Source organism: Hibiscus syriacus, unplaced genomic scaffold (genome assembly GCF_006381635.1).
Source record: "Hibiscus syriacus cultivar Baekdansim isolate YM2019G1 unplaced genomic scaffold, ASM638163v2 tig00113124_pilon, whole genome shotgun sequence".
Taxonomy (NCBI): Eukaryota; Viridiplantae; Streptophyta; class Magnoliopsida; order Malvales; family Malvaceae; genus Hibiscus; species Hibiscus syriacus.
Genome location: NW_024063444.1, coordinates 448,461 through 463,765, shown reverse-complemented (window position 1 = coordinate 463,765; position 15,305 = coordinate 448,461). Strand labels below are relative to the sequence as shown.

Sequence of the window (15,305 nt, the reverse complement as noted above, 5' to 3'; positions counted from 1 at the left end):
GACCTAAGACATAAAAAAAATCAAGAGAGAGGTTTTCGAAAAAAGTCAACGGTCATCAAATGTCAAAGTCAATGGTTAAACGATTCGGTCAATGATCTGGTTCAGTTAGATCGATTTGATTCATTTCGATTGGACCTGTTCAGTCGAATTTGATTGGATCGATCGGATTGGGCCAAAGGAAAATGGGCTGAACAAAAAGGATGTACGGGTTGGACAGGTCAGATCGAGTTAGCAGGTCAGGTTGATAAGCTTCTAGAAGGTCCATCAGGCGGTAGATAAGCCCCATGTGTAGTGACAACGTGTGGGGGCACGTACGGCGACGATTGGCGACGAAAATATTGCTAAAAATCTAAAATTATTTTAGGGGTTTTAAGACACTTACCTAGCTCGGTTTATAAAGGTGAATGGTGGATAGCTCAATTACACTTTGTCAAAAATTTGTTATTGTTCACTCCTCCACACGCCGGAGACAACGACCACTGGTGGACTCGGGATGACACAAATAGAAAACGTTAAGTACGTTAAGTTAAATCATGTTATTAATTCATGTATTGAGTATAAATTATAGATTCAATTACTGTTCTCCAATTTAATCAACACAAAAGAATTTAAAATTCAAAAAATATAGTGAATGAAATTGATGAAATAAAAAATATAATAGCTCAATGCATAACATATAAATAATACAAGGCGTAAGGACAGAAATTGACCTAAAGGAAAAGAAAAGAAACAACGGAAGCAGCTAAGGCCGAAGGTATCCAAGGAGCAGTGGGCAGCTAAGACTGCGTTGGCATTTGGCATTGCCAACAATCACTATAATTCCCCGGTTGGCCTCTTCCTTCTCCGTGGGGTCCTCACATCTCATTAACCTGTGAATGATCGACGCGTATACTCTTAATCCCTTAATTCACTGCATCCATCCACACCCTCTAAATCCCCACCCACTGCATCAGCAGTAATAATAAAACACCGTCTCTCCTCCCACACCACTTCTAATTAGGAGGAAAACTCGATTTAATTTAAAATTTTATTTTTTTATTCAATTTGATTTGATTTTTAATTTTATAGTCTTAATTTCATTTGAAATTTGAGTTGAGTCATAATATAGAATTTAAATAATTCAAAATTTTTAATAATTAATAAATTAATTTATTAGTTTAAGTTGAATAATTTAATGCTGCTACATATATATCACAAATAAAAAACATATAAAATATATGTATCTTTTATATGATTATAAAAAATTGCTTAAATTAAAATAAAATAATATCATAACAATATAAACATTGAACTGAATTTTTTTAAAATAAAAATTAAATTATAAAATAAGATATATCAATTTAAATAATTTTTTTACTAGATTGGAATAACCTCGATTTCACTTCTAGTTTTGGTTAATAATGCCTTCCCCATTGTCATTTTCGCTTCTAGAAAATGAAGGCTGCAAAGGGTAGCAAATCTTTTACTGCCAAATACTATGAAGTAAAAAAAGTTGCAGTTTTCTAATTGGCTTTTCAGCTAAGTTTAGTTTCAATGGAACTCATACAGTAATTACATAGGGAAAAATTGAATTATTAGAAATTTGGACTCCTTTTCTACTAATTTAACAGAGAGCTGTCTACAATTTTTCTCTTTTTTGTAATTATAATTTTTTATTATATAAATATTATTACACACCTCTCTTATCGATGGTGTTGTGTTTTTCTTCCTTCTTTCCTCTGCAAGAAGCTCCATCTGGGAAATTTTCTTTTCTCCTTTAAACTCAAAGATCCGTTCTTCTTTTATTTTAAAGAGTTGAATCGTCAAAGGGCAAAGAACTATGTCAGGTATCTATAATCCCAACTTTTCTCCTGCCAGAGCTGCTTCTCCACAGATCAGAACCACCCCGGATGTTGACAGGTAAGCACACACACAAAAGTTTCACTTTAACTCGCGTTCTTCACTTTTTTTTTCCTTTTTTTCTTTTTTGCTTTCGGTGCTGGACAATTTTTAAACTATAAGGGATTCTTGGGTTCTTTTTCGTTTTGGTTTTTCCTCAGTCAGTACCTATCCGAACTGTTGGCAGAGCATCAAAAGCTTGGACCTTTCATGCAAGTTCTTCCTATATGTTGCCGCCTGCTAAATCAAGGTTTCTTCTTTACTCCGTCACTCATGGATCTAGATTGTTTATTAGTTGCCAATGCTAGATCACTTTGATTGACTCTAGTCATCTGGTGTTCTTGTTTGGCTTTTGCTAATACCTATTCCCTTGGTGGGATTGGAATTGGCTCGATCATGTAATATTTGTTTAGTGTGGTTCATCCAATACTAGAACATGACTAGCTTCCATCACACGATTGTATTTTAGATAGTGGATTAGGTGTTCACAGCACGTTGATCGCTGCTGTTTTTGTTAAATGGTATGCAAAACACCGTCGTCTTCAGCTGGAACAACGTCTCGAGTAACTCGGCGATAGGTGCTGTTGTTGTTAAATTGGGTGCGATTGTTTTTCCCTTTCATTTCAAGTGCTATGTATTCTGTCGGAACCGTCATTCGATGAGTCCAGAATTGGGTCGCCACCGATCATTTATTTTTAAAAAAATAAAAGAATTAGGTTGATCGGACACCTCGATTTATTCTCTTATATGATATGCGTTTTACCAAAAATATATCGGATTCGGGAGTCGGTTACAGTCAAGGAAGAATTAGCACTCTTGTACTTCCCTTTCGGTACTAATTTAATTTCTCGGTTGTCTTAATTGCGAAAATTAAAAGTTAAACTGAAATTTAAAGATTCGATCCGAATTACTTACCTTTAATCGATTTTAAAATTGTCCTAAAAAACAAAGCCAAGTAAATATTAATAATAAAATAAAATAATAAAAAATATTAAAGTAAATAAAAACAAATTTAAAAAAGGAATTAAAATTAGGGTCTAAATAAAATAAAATTTCTAAAGAAAATAAAGAAAAGCAAAAGGCTAAATCGGAAAATACGAGGAATTGGATGTCAAATTAAAGTGAATTGGGGGCTTTGTTTCACGGTGATCTTTCGAGTTTCGATGATCGTTCCTCCTTTGATCCCACGTTGATGTTTGTTTTGATTTCCCTTGCTTTTTCCGATGCTTATTTTTTTGTATGCTTGTGTTTTGGTTGGTTCGACTGCTCGGTTTTTTTGGATGTTGGTTTGATTGGTATTTGTGGTTTTGTTTGCTCGACCTTTAGTATTTGCTTTCGTTTTTTCTCTGTTTTTTGCTGGTATTTGGCTGTTCATGATGTGTTGCTCTCTTCGTTTTATTGCTTTCCGATTGTTCTCCCCTTTGGTGTGCCTCATTGGAGGTATTTATATGGCTCATTCGGGGGTCTGTTACCGATCTTGAAGGGGTTGTACCCCTCGTTTCTGACTTATTCGTCGTTCACGTGATCGGGAATGCCGGGATGGTGCAGTTTCGATTTTCTTGACCGACCGATTCTTTTTTACTGGGGCTTTGGTTGTGGTTGTTGCGTGACCGTTGGATTGGGTCAGATCCAACGATCCAAATCTGGCTGCGCAGCCATGTACCCTTTTAGGGTTTCACAACCCTTAATTTGCTTCAATCTTGGTCGTTCGTTCGTGCTTTGATCGTGTGGCTCCCGTCTATGCGGCGTTGTAGCTAAACGTGAAACCCTAATCGGGTTAGGGTTGGGTCAGACTCTTTACCCGATTGGGCTTCTGTTGGACCCGGACTTATTGGACCCTAAAAAAGAAAAAATAGAATAAAAATAAAGAAATAAACAAAATGAATAAATAAATAAATATAAATAAATATAATGTAAATAAAACTATATTTTATAAAAACATATATTATATATATTTTCAAAAATGTTTTCTAAATTATCTATTATATATTTTCAAAAACGATTTCAAAACTATATATTATATATGTTTTCAAAAATATTTTCTAAACTATGTATTATATATATTTTCAAAACGTTTTCAAAACTATATATTATATATATTTTCAAAAAATGTTTCCAAAACTATATATTATATACGTTTTCGAAAAATGTTTTCCAAAACTATATATTATATATATTTTCAAAAATATTTTCAAAACTATATATTATATATGTTTTCAAAAATATTTTCTAAACTATATATTATATATATTTTCAAAAAATGTTTTCCAAAACTATATATTATATACGTTTTCGAAAAATGTTTTCCAAAACTATATATTATATATATTTTCAAAAAATGTTTCAACAACTATATATTATATATATTTTCAAAAAATGTTTCAAAAACTATATACTATGTATTTTTTTTAAAAATGTTTCAAAAACTATATATATATATATATATATATATATATATATATTTTAAAATGTTTCAAAAATAAAACTCCTGACGAAAATGAGTGACTACATATTCAAATATGCATTTGAAATGATTCTTGAGTTTGGGGTTAGAAAGCTCATTGCATTTCGAGGTTTAACTCATGCCTTGAGAAGAGAGTTTAACTAATATAGAAAAACTAGTGTAGGAAGGAAGTGATGTGGCATCACAGTTGCTCCACTCAATTTTAATTTCAGCAATTGTCTTGATTAATTTGTATGTGAAACTTTTTTCTGATGACACATCCCTTGTTTAGTAGCCAAGAGAAGTTTATGCACTTTTCCGGACCGTAGGATCTCTTGGCATTCTATGTTTCTTTTTTGTTTTCGCTTGCCTTGAAATGGTTAATTTGATTTTGGATGTTAAGTTCCTTTCATGTATTGATATGTTTTCATAAATGGTCTTCATATGCAGAGATCTTTCGGGTCTCGAGAATGATGTCCAACCATGGATTTGGCGACTTTGACCGGATGAGACATAGAAGCCCTAGTCCAATGGCTTCTTCAAACCTTATGTCAAGTGTTTCTCGGACAGGATTAGGCGGCTGGAATAGCCTTCCACAAGAGGTTACTGTTCTTAAACCTTAAACCTTCGGGTCTTTGTTTTGAATATATATATTATCATTCACTTTTTTTCTTGTTTGTTTAATTGGGTGCTCTTCTATTTTACGCATTATATTTGTTTCATGCAGTCTGCCTATAAGTTGACAATTTGGGTTGTAAACTAAGTGACATGTTTATGCTTTTGGTTCACTGGCATGCGTTTTCAGATTATTTCTGGTAAATACCAATATAACCGAGTGTCAAACATTGGAAAGGAGAACTGTAACATGCTAAATCTTATCCTTGGCATCATAAAAACCAAAAACAAACAATAAGGTTTGCAGTTCTCTAGCTTTATTAGTAGACCAAACTTTTAGATATTGATTGGTCTTGGTTTGGCATGGTATATGCATTACTAGTTCCTGGAAGAGTTAATATCTTCATTAGCTAAACCCTTCATCTTAATCCAAATGCTATGTGACTGTTCAAAAACTATGGATTTCGATTTTGGTCGTTAAGTTCTATTAGTTACATAAGAGTAAGGAAAACACTTTGGTCGTTACAAAACGAAAGCATTCCTGACAGATGGTGAATATCTTGAATTCCATATTGATCCTCTTTGCATCTGGTTTATGAATCGAACAAAATGATTGTTTAACCATCAATATTTTACTCAACATTGGACCATCACTCAGATGAGTTCCAAGTCTCTTTCCTGACCAAATTGCTACGGTTGCCAATGGTATTCCTTTAATGAGGTTTAACTGCAGAAGGCAACGGTGAATATAATGGCGATCTATCTGTTCATTTCTGGTTGCTGTTATGCGTTCATCCTTTTCCTTTTGTTTTAACATTCTTATCTATTTTGTAACATTTGGTATCTGTTATTAATAATGTGTTGGGACATGTTCTCACAAAGGTTGTTTCAGGCTTAAACTCTGTTTAAATATGCTTGTTTTCTGTTAATTTTTGGATTGAGCCTTATATTTTGTGCCACTGTTTCTTTTTTGTATTTTGACAGAGACTGAGCGGACCACCTGGGATGTCAATGGACTGGCAAGGTGCCCCAGCAAGTCCTAGTTCATACACCGTGAAGAGGATTTTGCATATTGAAATTCTTGTTGACACATATCCAAACGTAAGCTGTAAATATAACATGCTAGTGTGTTGGACTAAAATTTTACTGATTATAAATTTCATATTTCCATTGGATGTAACAAATGCTTTTGTGGGTATTGATGTTTAGAGTTTTTTCGTTGTTAGTTCAATTTTGTTGGACGACTTCTAGGCCCTAGAGGAAATTCATTAAAGCGGGTGGAAGCTACTACTGGCTGCCGAGTTTACATCAGAGGCAAAGGATCGATAAAGGATCCGCCCAAGGTAAAGCTAGAAAATTTATGCATTGTTGTTGTTGTTGTAAAGGTCCAAGACCATTAGCTTTTGCTATATGTCAACGAGGATCCTTCTGAATCTGGAAGGAAGATCGAGTTCCTGGATAGCTACATGGAGCCTGCGTAAAAAGATATTAAATTTTCAAAAGATAATCAGTTTTTTTTTTATCTTCACCCTCTTTTCTCCTAAGAATTTTCTTTGACATAAAAATTGAATAGTTCCGGATAGTAATTCCCCATCTTGTCCCATATGAAGGAAGAGAAGCTGAGAGGCAGACCTGGATATGAGCACCTGAGTGATCCACTCCACATCTTAATTGAGGCTGATTTGCCTGCTAATATTGTTGACACAAGGCTTAGACAAGCACAGGAAATTATTGAGGAGTTACTTAAACCTGTGGTATGTATGATAATCTTGTTCTTCACTTCTAGAAAGTTCATTAGCCTTTGGTTGCTCTCATATACGCTTCTGCCTTCAAACTCCTCCGTTTTTCATAGAAATTAGCTGCTTTCGGAATCCCCATGGTTGTCAATTTGCAGTCATCATGGTGTTGAACTGTTGATGTTGATATATATTCTTAACATGTATTATTTCCTGAACTTCATATTGTCAAAATGTAGGATGAGTCGCAAGATTTTATCAAGAGACAGCAGTTGAGCGAGCTTGCAATGCTAAACTCGAATTTCAGAGAAGATAGTCCCGGTCCTAGCGGCAGTGTTTCTCCTTTCAATTCAAGTGGAATGAAACGTCCCAAAACCGGACGTTGAGAATCAAACCTGTAAATCATCTTGAAATTGTTTCTACTGTGCTCCAGGGTTTAATAAGCCAACTATATTTTCTGATACATATCGGTTCCGTGTTAACTTGGAAAGATCAGGCTAACAGTTGCTGCTGCCGGTGATGGGATCTTCATGGTTAAACTGTTTTGCCTATCGAAAAAAGAAAGAAATAGAGAATTGGGTCTCGGTCAGTACTCATTTTTGGTGTCATTCATTGGATTTATTCATGCGTTAGTAGGTTTCAATATATGAAATATTGAAGCATAGTGTTAGGTCGGGTCCGATTTCGGAGTATCCAAAGCAAGCACATGGATGGTGTCTTGTCCTTGTGTGAATGTAGTTAGAAACATTTACTTGAGAGATGATTGTTATTTATGATTGGCTGGTTGGGATGCAGCCTGGAATTTGTTTTGGTTTTAAAGCTTTCATGATTAATATTTTGGTCCGATAAAGAAAATAGAAAAGCACGTTGGACCGTGACAGGAATGTCTGCAACATGTTTGATTGGTCTGATGGCACCAGCTGGTTGGATTTTGTTTGGTATTTTATGTATATGTTTGATTGTATGAAAAGCACATGTCTTTGTCTGATTGTTAACGCTTCACTAATTTTATTTGGATGGAGTGAGAAAAGGATCAATTTGTTCAATTTTAAAATTAAGAGGGTCAAAACTTGTCTTTTTTCACTTTTCTGATATTAGAATAGCTTGTCATATTGTGATGCATATGTTTGAAAGGTAAACTTGTGGGACAAGTGTGTTGAAAGGAAACTTTTATAATTGATTAGTGAGAGTATAACATGGATGAAAAATCTTACAAGATATAATGAGGGGCAGGTCACCAAGCAAAACCCCAAAATCCCTTTAATAATTAAATTCGTGTAGAAATATGAAAACTAGCTATTGCACAATATCAAGTATAGACCATGGTCTCTCTTCTTCAACCATATTTTCCCTAAACAATCTATCTGACTGCCTCCGGGGCCGAGTCGCAGTAAGGGGTGTGTAAGCAAACTAACTTGGTGCATGTTAAACAGAGAGTGGCAAAGCTGATTCCAATAGCAAGTCCACAACTGCTTTTTCGCATATCCAACCGATATGCCCTCTCCAGTATTCTAACAAAGCATGGGATCAATCCCCCACAGGCCAACACCATCACATGGTCCAGACCGCTGTAATTGATTCCTGCCAATATCGCTCCGATTGCAGATACTGGCCCTACGAACCCGATGAGAGCAGCTGCTGCCAGGGATCCATGCCAACTTTGAGTAGCTCCGAAGATGCAGCTGGCCACTGCTGCGCCGCGAGGAAGACCGTGAAGGGAGACCGGAAGGACCATGTGCCGGCCAAGTCCATAAGCTTTAGGTGCGGCAACTCCTAGAGCAAGCCCCTCAGCCAATGCATGGAAAGCCACTGTTCCGCATGCTAAAAATGACTGAAGCGTTAGAACACTCACTGGAAATCCTGTAACCAAAGGCAAATCATGTGAAGATCTCTTGTTGCATACAATCTTCAGAATTCTGGTGCTTGAAACATGGACAAATGCAGCGCCTACAGCTAGTAGCGATAAAAGTGGGAAAAGTCCCATTTTAGAGAATACAAGTAGTTGCAATGGTCGCCAGGCACCAAGGATGAAGGCAATGCCAGAAGCAGCACCCATGAGAAGAGCATGTTGAAGGCAGAAAGCAACAGCAAATGCAACAAGAACGAGGCCGCCCAGTAAAGGTCCAAGACCAAAAAGTAACGAAACAAAGAAGCCAGAGGCATCCTCGGAACTGGAAATTCAAAACAATGTAATTCAGTTTAAAAAATGAGGCTGCCAGATTGTATCATGGGCAACAAGCCCTCATAGATCACGATATCATGTAGTTCTACAAAATGGAATACATGCTCTAAAAGACAAAAAGGCATAATGCTGCTGAAACAGAATCTGAAATCAACTTTAATATACAAAAGGATATAATTCCAGCAAGAACAGAAAATAAACCCAAATTAGTTGCAATGATGTATTATCCAGCCACACATTCTTCTCAACAAACTATGGTTCAATTCACTCACCTGTAATCATGACTGAAGTTCTGGAACAGAGTGCTTAGTGCTTGCATGAATGCTACTGAAAGTGTAGCTGCTGATGCCACTGGAGTTGGCGAAGCTTCCTATTAGAGTGAAAAAATAGAACAGTATCAAAGAAGATTAAACTCGTGTCATTTAAAAAAAACTTTTGTTCAAGTAAAGTCTATCATTTTTAGGAATTGCAAAAGTGAGAAGCTGCAGAGGATGAAAGTAGTAGTTGCTCATTAGCATAGCTTGGAAAATTCTTTATATTATTAAAGAACCTAAGTTAGAAAAATTCCGGTGAAAGCATTCTTGATAGGATACAAAGCAAAATAAAGGGTCACGCAAGACAGTTGTAGAAGCAAATACTTATTCTTGAAGATTCAAAAAGATATATTTCGTGCAATAAGTGCAGCCACCTTAAATGCATCAGGGAGAACCTCAGCAACGACCATCCAGATCATACATCCAGCAGCGAAACCAGTACAAAAGGGGAGTACTTTATTAAATGCATCAGCACATATAAACGAAGGAACTGCTACAATGGGCTGCCAAAAATTTACGAAAAGAATGATATACGGATAAACAATCATTGAAGAAATTAATTAACAGAGAAATTATACTCGAATAAGAATAGCAGTTTAATTGGATTGACACTCTCATAATCTTAAGTCTGAAATTTAGAATTCGTATTTAGTTCTTTCTTTTGCCAATTGCGATGGATGACACCAAGATGCAGTTATTTACTAGTGTAACATCAATCAAGCATGCAAATGACAGTTAAGATGGTTCGAATCACCTAGAAAAGTTTTTCCTTTATTCATAATCTGTTCACAATGAATCTTCTATTGACCATATTTACCCGGTCTTCAAATTTATCTACTTCACCACTGCTTCTTTCACTTTTCTTTTTCAACCAGATACTTGAAGTTCTATGTTAGGACTATATCCATTGACACAGAATGATATGCTTAAAGCCTTACAAACAGCATTACATGAATAGATACCTGCGGTAAGGATGTAATCACACTCCATAACATTGCATTTTGTGGAGAAACACCCCTTGATGCAAGGACCATGCTTACAGCCAATCCTTCTGGTATGTTATGTACAGCTATGGCTAAAGTTACCAAAAGGCCTTGAGTAAAACCTTTTGAGCCAGCAAATGAAACTCCAACACCAGAGCCCTCTCCAAATGAATGGAGGGTCATAATTCCAATGACAAGGACAACTTTAGTTGCATCTGCTCCTTTTATATCCAGCATACTTACTTCCCCATACTGTTCAAGTACCTGAAACCCAAACACGATGACATATTAACAGCCTTAAAGGCTCTCTAGGAGCAAGAATGAACCTCATACGCGACAAGGTTGAAAAAGTGAAAACCCTTTCTTCATTTGCAAGGTCCGAAACAGAATTATTCCGCATGTGGCGTATCTGCTTTGCATTGAAGGTGGGGGAAAGAATAGCAGCTCTTTCTATTATAATTCTGCAATGGCAGTAAATAAAGCCAAATAACTGATATGGGATACTGTGATCACCTTCTTACAAAGCAAAATAAAAATGCCACCAGCTAAAATCCCAATCACGACCCAACTTCCAGCACCATGTTCCTGTCCTTCCTGTATGAGATCAAAACTTGCAGCCAACATGACACCAGCAGCCATTCCATTGCATATCCCAGCCCACTGAGGATCAAGCTCAACAAAGAAAAATGGAACGGCACCTAGACCAGTTGCTGCAGCCATTGCCAACGTAAAAAGCATGACCATGGACACAGACACTCTGCCGTAAGTGTTAATACCTTTCCAGTCACTCATTGCTTTTTCATCATCCTCGGAACCTATGATCTTCTCTGTACCAGTGCCATCTATAACAGTGTCCCCTAAATTTTTATGGGGAGCTCTTCTTCTTTGTGAAATTACATTTTGATCATCTGCTGTGATGCATTCAAGGAACGAAAGGGTAATGAATAAAAATAGAAGCAGATCCTTGCTCCTGAACTGCATTGCCTTTTATTATTCCAACAAATCTATCACTGTCCAGTACGTTTAAAAAACGCACCTGAGCTATTCAAGCTGCAATTAAAAACACAATTTTAGTGAAAAACGAAGCTTTTTTTTCCCAATCAAATAACAAAAACATGACCAAGAAGGATATTGAGGCTTGACAATTGAAACAAAAACCCTCCATTGCTATAATCCAGTATACTTGAGATGATCATAAAGAAATATTACATACAATCAACATGATAATCATTTCAAAATAGAAGAAATTTCCAAGTAAAAAAATTCAAAACCCTAATTGATAAAAATATACAACCTTCACAAGAAGCAAGCATCTTAAAAATCCATAATTCCTCAATGGCCGCAAAAACAAATAGGTTCAATTTAATAGTAATGTAACCCCTAAAACAGATCATGGAAAAAAAGGGGAAAGGCCAGAATGTTGCAATAAAAGGAAGAAAAAAATACCAGATTTGATTAGATAGAAAAGTAATTGTAATAAATATGATGATAGGTAACCAAAATAAGATGAAACTCATATAGGAATCTTGAGCATACCTGCAGGTGCAGGGTTCTAAACAAACGATGGCCAAGAATTTCTTCTTTGATTTTGTAACGGGGAAGAAGAAGAGAAAGAGAAAGAGGGAAATTAGGGTGGATAGGAAAGGGATAACAGGGCGCCGTTTCCCTGGTTACTGATTTCGATTTTTGATTAATCAATACCAATTGGCGTTAATTGAAAGAAATAAAGAGGAAACCTTCAACTCGGTGTAGGATGTGAAATCAGGTTATTGTTCACGTTTCAATTCTGATCTCATATATGAGTTATGTTAGGCCAATTCAATGGTTCCACTTAGACTAGGTCGGGTTCGTGTCAAATCAGTTCGGGTAATTTTTAGATTGATTTTAACATTAGATTTAGTTCGGGTTTGTATCGGGTTAGATTCAGTTTGGACTGATGGTAGTTCAGGTCAAAATGTTAAGGTTCTTCCAGGTTAATTCAGGTTCAGATGAACTTTAGGTCGGATCTCGTTCAGATCGGATGATATCATTGAGAGACAAAATTATGGTCGGATCTTACCGGGTACAGATTGACTTCAGGTCGAGTAATTTTTGGGTTAATTATTTTGAGCTTTTCATGAACGGCGAATTATAGTTTATAATTGTATATGTCGGAGTAAATTAAAAAATATATATAAATGATTGTGAGTGAATTTAATAAAAATATTATTTTATGACTAAATTGAACAAAGAAGAAATTACAAACATAAATATAAATAAATTAAACAATACACATGTATGAGGGATCAAATTGAAATATAAATAAGTATGGGATAATTTCATATACAAATATAAATTTAAGAACTAAATTGAAGTAAATTACAAAAATATAAATAAGAATGTGCCAATTTGAAAAGCTCGTATAATTTTAAGGACTAAATTGAACAAATATAAAATTTCAAATAAAAATTTAACTAAATGACACAACACGTATGGACCAAATTCAAATAATTGTAAAATATGAAACTGAAATAAAAAAATGGACTGAATTGCATTCATTTTAAAAGTTGAGAAAAAAATTAAAACAATTTAAATATATTCTATACTTCAATTTAATGTTATTTCCAAATAATTATAAAATATAATGTTATATTAATGCATACATTATAAGTATATACTTATATAAGTATAAAATATATGAATTATATATAAACTATATATGAACTATATATATATAGTCTGCATATGAACTATATATATATAAACTATGTACTATATATAAAATAATAAACTATATATATAAACTATATACTATATACTATATATACTTATAGTTTATATATAAACTATATATTTTATACTATATATAAACTATAAACTATACTATATATAAACTATATATTAAACCTTAAACCATATATAAATTATATATAGTTTATTTATATAATATATATAAACTAAATACTATATATAAATTATATACTAAACCCTAAACCATATACTATATATTTTATATAAACTATATACTAAATCCTAACCCATATATACTATATATAAACTATAAACTATATATATATATATATATAAACTATAAGTTTAATTATAAGTATTATTGTATAAGTTTATATATAAACTATATATATACATATAATTTATATATAATCTATAAACTATAATGTATTATAATATATAATATAAGTTTAATTATAATGTATTATAGTATATAATATAAGTTTAATTATAATGTATTATAATATATAAATATAAGTGTAAAATAAGTATATAGTATATATTTGTGGGATTAAATTAAATAAATAAAAAATTCCAAGTTGAAATTAAAGAAATTAAAAGAAGTTAGGGGATTAAATTGAATTAATTTAAATTATGGAGATAAGGATATTATCTCCATAAAAGTGCGAGCCTAGAAGCTCGAATTATTTAGTGGCATAAATACTATTTTATGATTTATAATTTCACTCAATTAGTTCATTTTTTGATTTCTCTCTCTCTCTAGATTTATTCTCTCGAAAAAAAACCTCTCCCTTCTCTAGAAAAACACATTTTTCTATAATCTTTTCATTTTTTTCGATCAAACCACAAAAATTCATCTGTGTTCTTCACATGTTCATCCCTAAAAAGCTCATTTGATCCAAAATAAACAAAATTCTTCATCCCTTTTGCGTTTTTTCGATCAAAACACAAAAATCCATTTGTATTCTTCATTTGTTCATCTCTAAAAGCCTATTCAATCCAAAATAAACACAAACCTTCATTCGATTTCTATTTTTTTATCAAAACACAAACCCTAACCCCTGTTCATTTAGTCTTCCCTAAATAACTCATTCGATCCAAAATAAACACAAATCATCCTTCAATTTCTATTTTTCTCTATCAAAACATAAACCCTAACTCTCGTTCTTCATTTATTCTTCCAAAAATAACCCATTTGATCCAAAATAAACACAAATCTTCATTCTTTTTACGTTTTTCTCGATCAAAACACAAACCCTAACCCATTTTCTTCATATGTTCTTCCCTAAACCCATTTGATTTAAAACAAACACAAATCTTCCTTCAATTTTGTTTTTCTCGATCAAAACACAAACCATAATTCTTGTTCTTCATATGTTCTTCCCTTAATAAACCATTCGATCCAAAATAAACACAAAATTTCATTTGATTTCTGTTTTTCTCGATTAAAACACAAACCCTAACCCCTGTTCTTTATCTATTCATCCCTAAATAAACCATTCGATCTTTTCTTGATCTTATGTTTTTCTTTTCTTAACTATTGACCTTCTGTAAATCCTGAAATAAGGATAGAAAACCCTAACCCATCTCCTTCTTATTCTTGACTCTAACCTTCTGTTATTATTTTCTTCTATCGAATCTTTTGATTTTTTAAGGGTTCGATGGATAGTCATTCTTATGAGTTAAACTCTCCAAGTATTTTATTCTATTATTTATTTATTTTTCTTAAATATTCTAACAAATTATTTATTTCTCGTACATGAGAATTACAAATAGATCAAACTGAGCAACGATCCCAAAGAGGTATATTATTAAGAATTCTGTTTTATATTTGGCATTTTATTTCTGTTTTTATTTATTTATATTTGGTTTATATTCTGTTTTTTATATTTTTGTTTTATATACCATGCAAATATTGTTTTATATTTCGTTTATATTATTTGAGTGTACTAATATAGTAATATTGAATAAATGAGTTAATCTTAAAAATGACATTAACTTATAATTATATCAATTAAAACAATTTTCTATTTTTTATATTATGTTGACCATGCAAATCTCTTATTTTTGTATTATGTTGATTTATGTTTATGTTTTTTTATGTTTTTTATTTTTGTTTTGTATTTGGTTTTTTATTTTTATTTTATATTCTAACAAATGTCTATTGTTGTTTTTTGTTTGAAGATGATGTAAACGACCAACAATCCACAACAGTTGATGACATTATTACTAGTAAGAGGAAGGCTGCATCATAATTTGGGAGAATGACTTCTCATGTTTGGGATCATTATACCTTCATCAAGCCTCCCGAAGGTAGTCTTTATGCCCAATGTAAGTATTGCAAATTAAAAAGGTATAAAGTTGATTCTTATATTGGTACATCTAACCCTAAAAGACATACTGATAAATGCCAAGCTTATAAGG

General features: G+C 33.2%; 2 protein-coding genes across 3 annotated transcripts; one reads left to right on the top strand and one right to left on the bottom strand.

The window, feature by feature from the left end:
- Nucleotides 1–1,683: 1,683 nt before the first annotated feature.
- LOC120185806 (KH domain-containing protein At2g38610-like) lies at nt 1,684–7,466 on the top strand. 2 transcript variants are annotated; one of them, XM_039189914.1, is made up of 7 exons: nt 1,684–1,899; nt 2,040–2,128; nt 4,772–4,923; nt 5,921–6,037; nt 6,163–6,279; nt 6,547–6,690; nt 6,912–7,466. In XM_039189914.1, the coding sequence occupies exons 1-7, from the start codon at nt 1,820–1,822 to the stop codon at nt 7,056–7,058; spliced, it is 846 nt and encodes a 281-aa protein (XP_039045845.1). In that variant the 5' UTR covers nt 1,684–1,819; the 3' UTR covers nt 7,059–7,466. The 2 variants fall into 2 exon arrangements, with proteins under 2 accessions (XP_039045845.1, XP_039045846.1); XM_039189915.1 differs by having other exon boundaries at nt 1,875–1,899; nt 2,066–2,128.
- Nucleotides 7,467–7,826: 360 nt separating this feature from the next.
- Nucleotides 7,827–11,888, bottom strand: LOC120185805 (putative zinc transporter At3g08650). Its single transcript, XM_039189913.1, has 6 exons — nt 11,688–11,888; nt 10,665–11,201; nt 10,131–10,415; nt 9,543–9,671; nt 9,127–9,224; nt 7,827–8,843 (listed from the first exon to the last, which is right to left on the bottom strand). The coding sequence occupies exons 2-6, from the start codon at nt 11,130–11,132 to the stop codon at nt 8,033–8,035; spliced, it is 1,791 nt and encodes a 596-aa protein (XP_039045844.1). The 5' UTR covers nt 11,133–11,201; nt 11,688–11,888; the 3' UTR covers nt 7,827–8,032.
- Nucleotides 11,889–15,305: the final 3,417 nt, after the last annotated feature.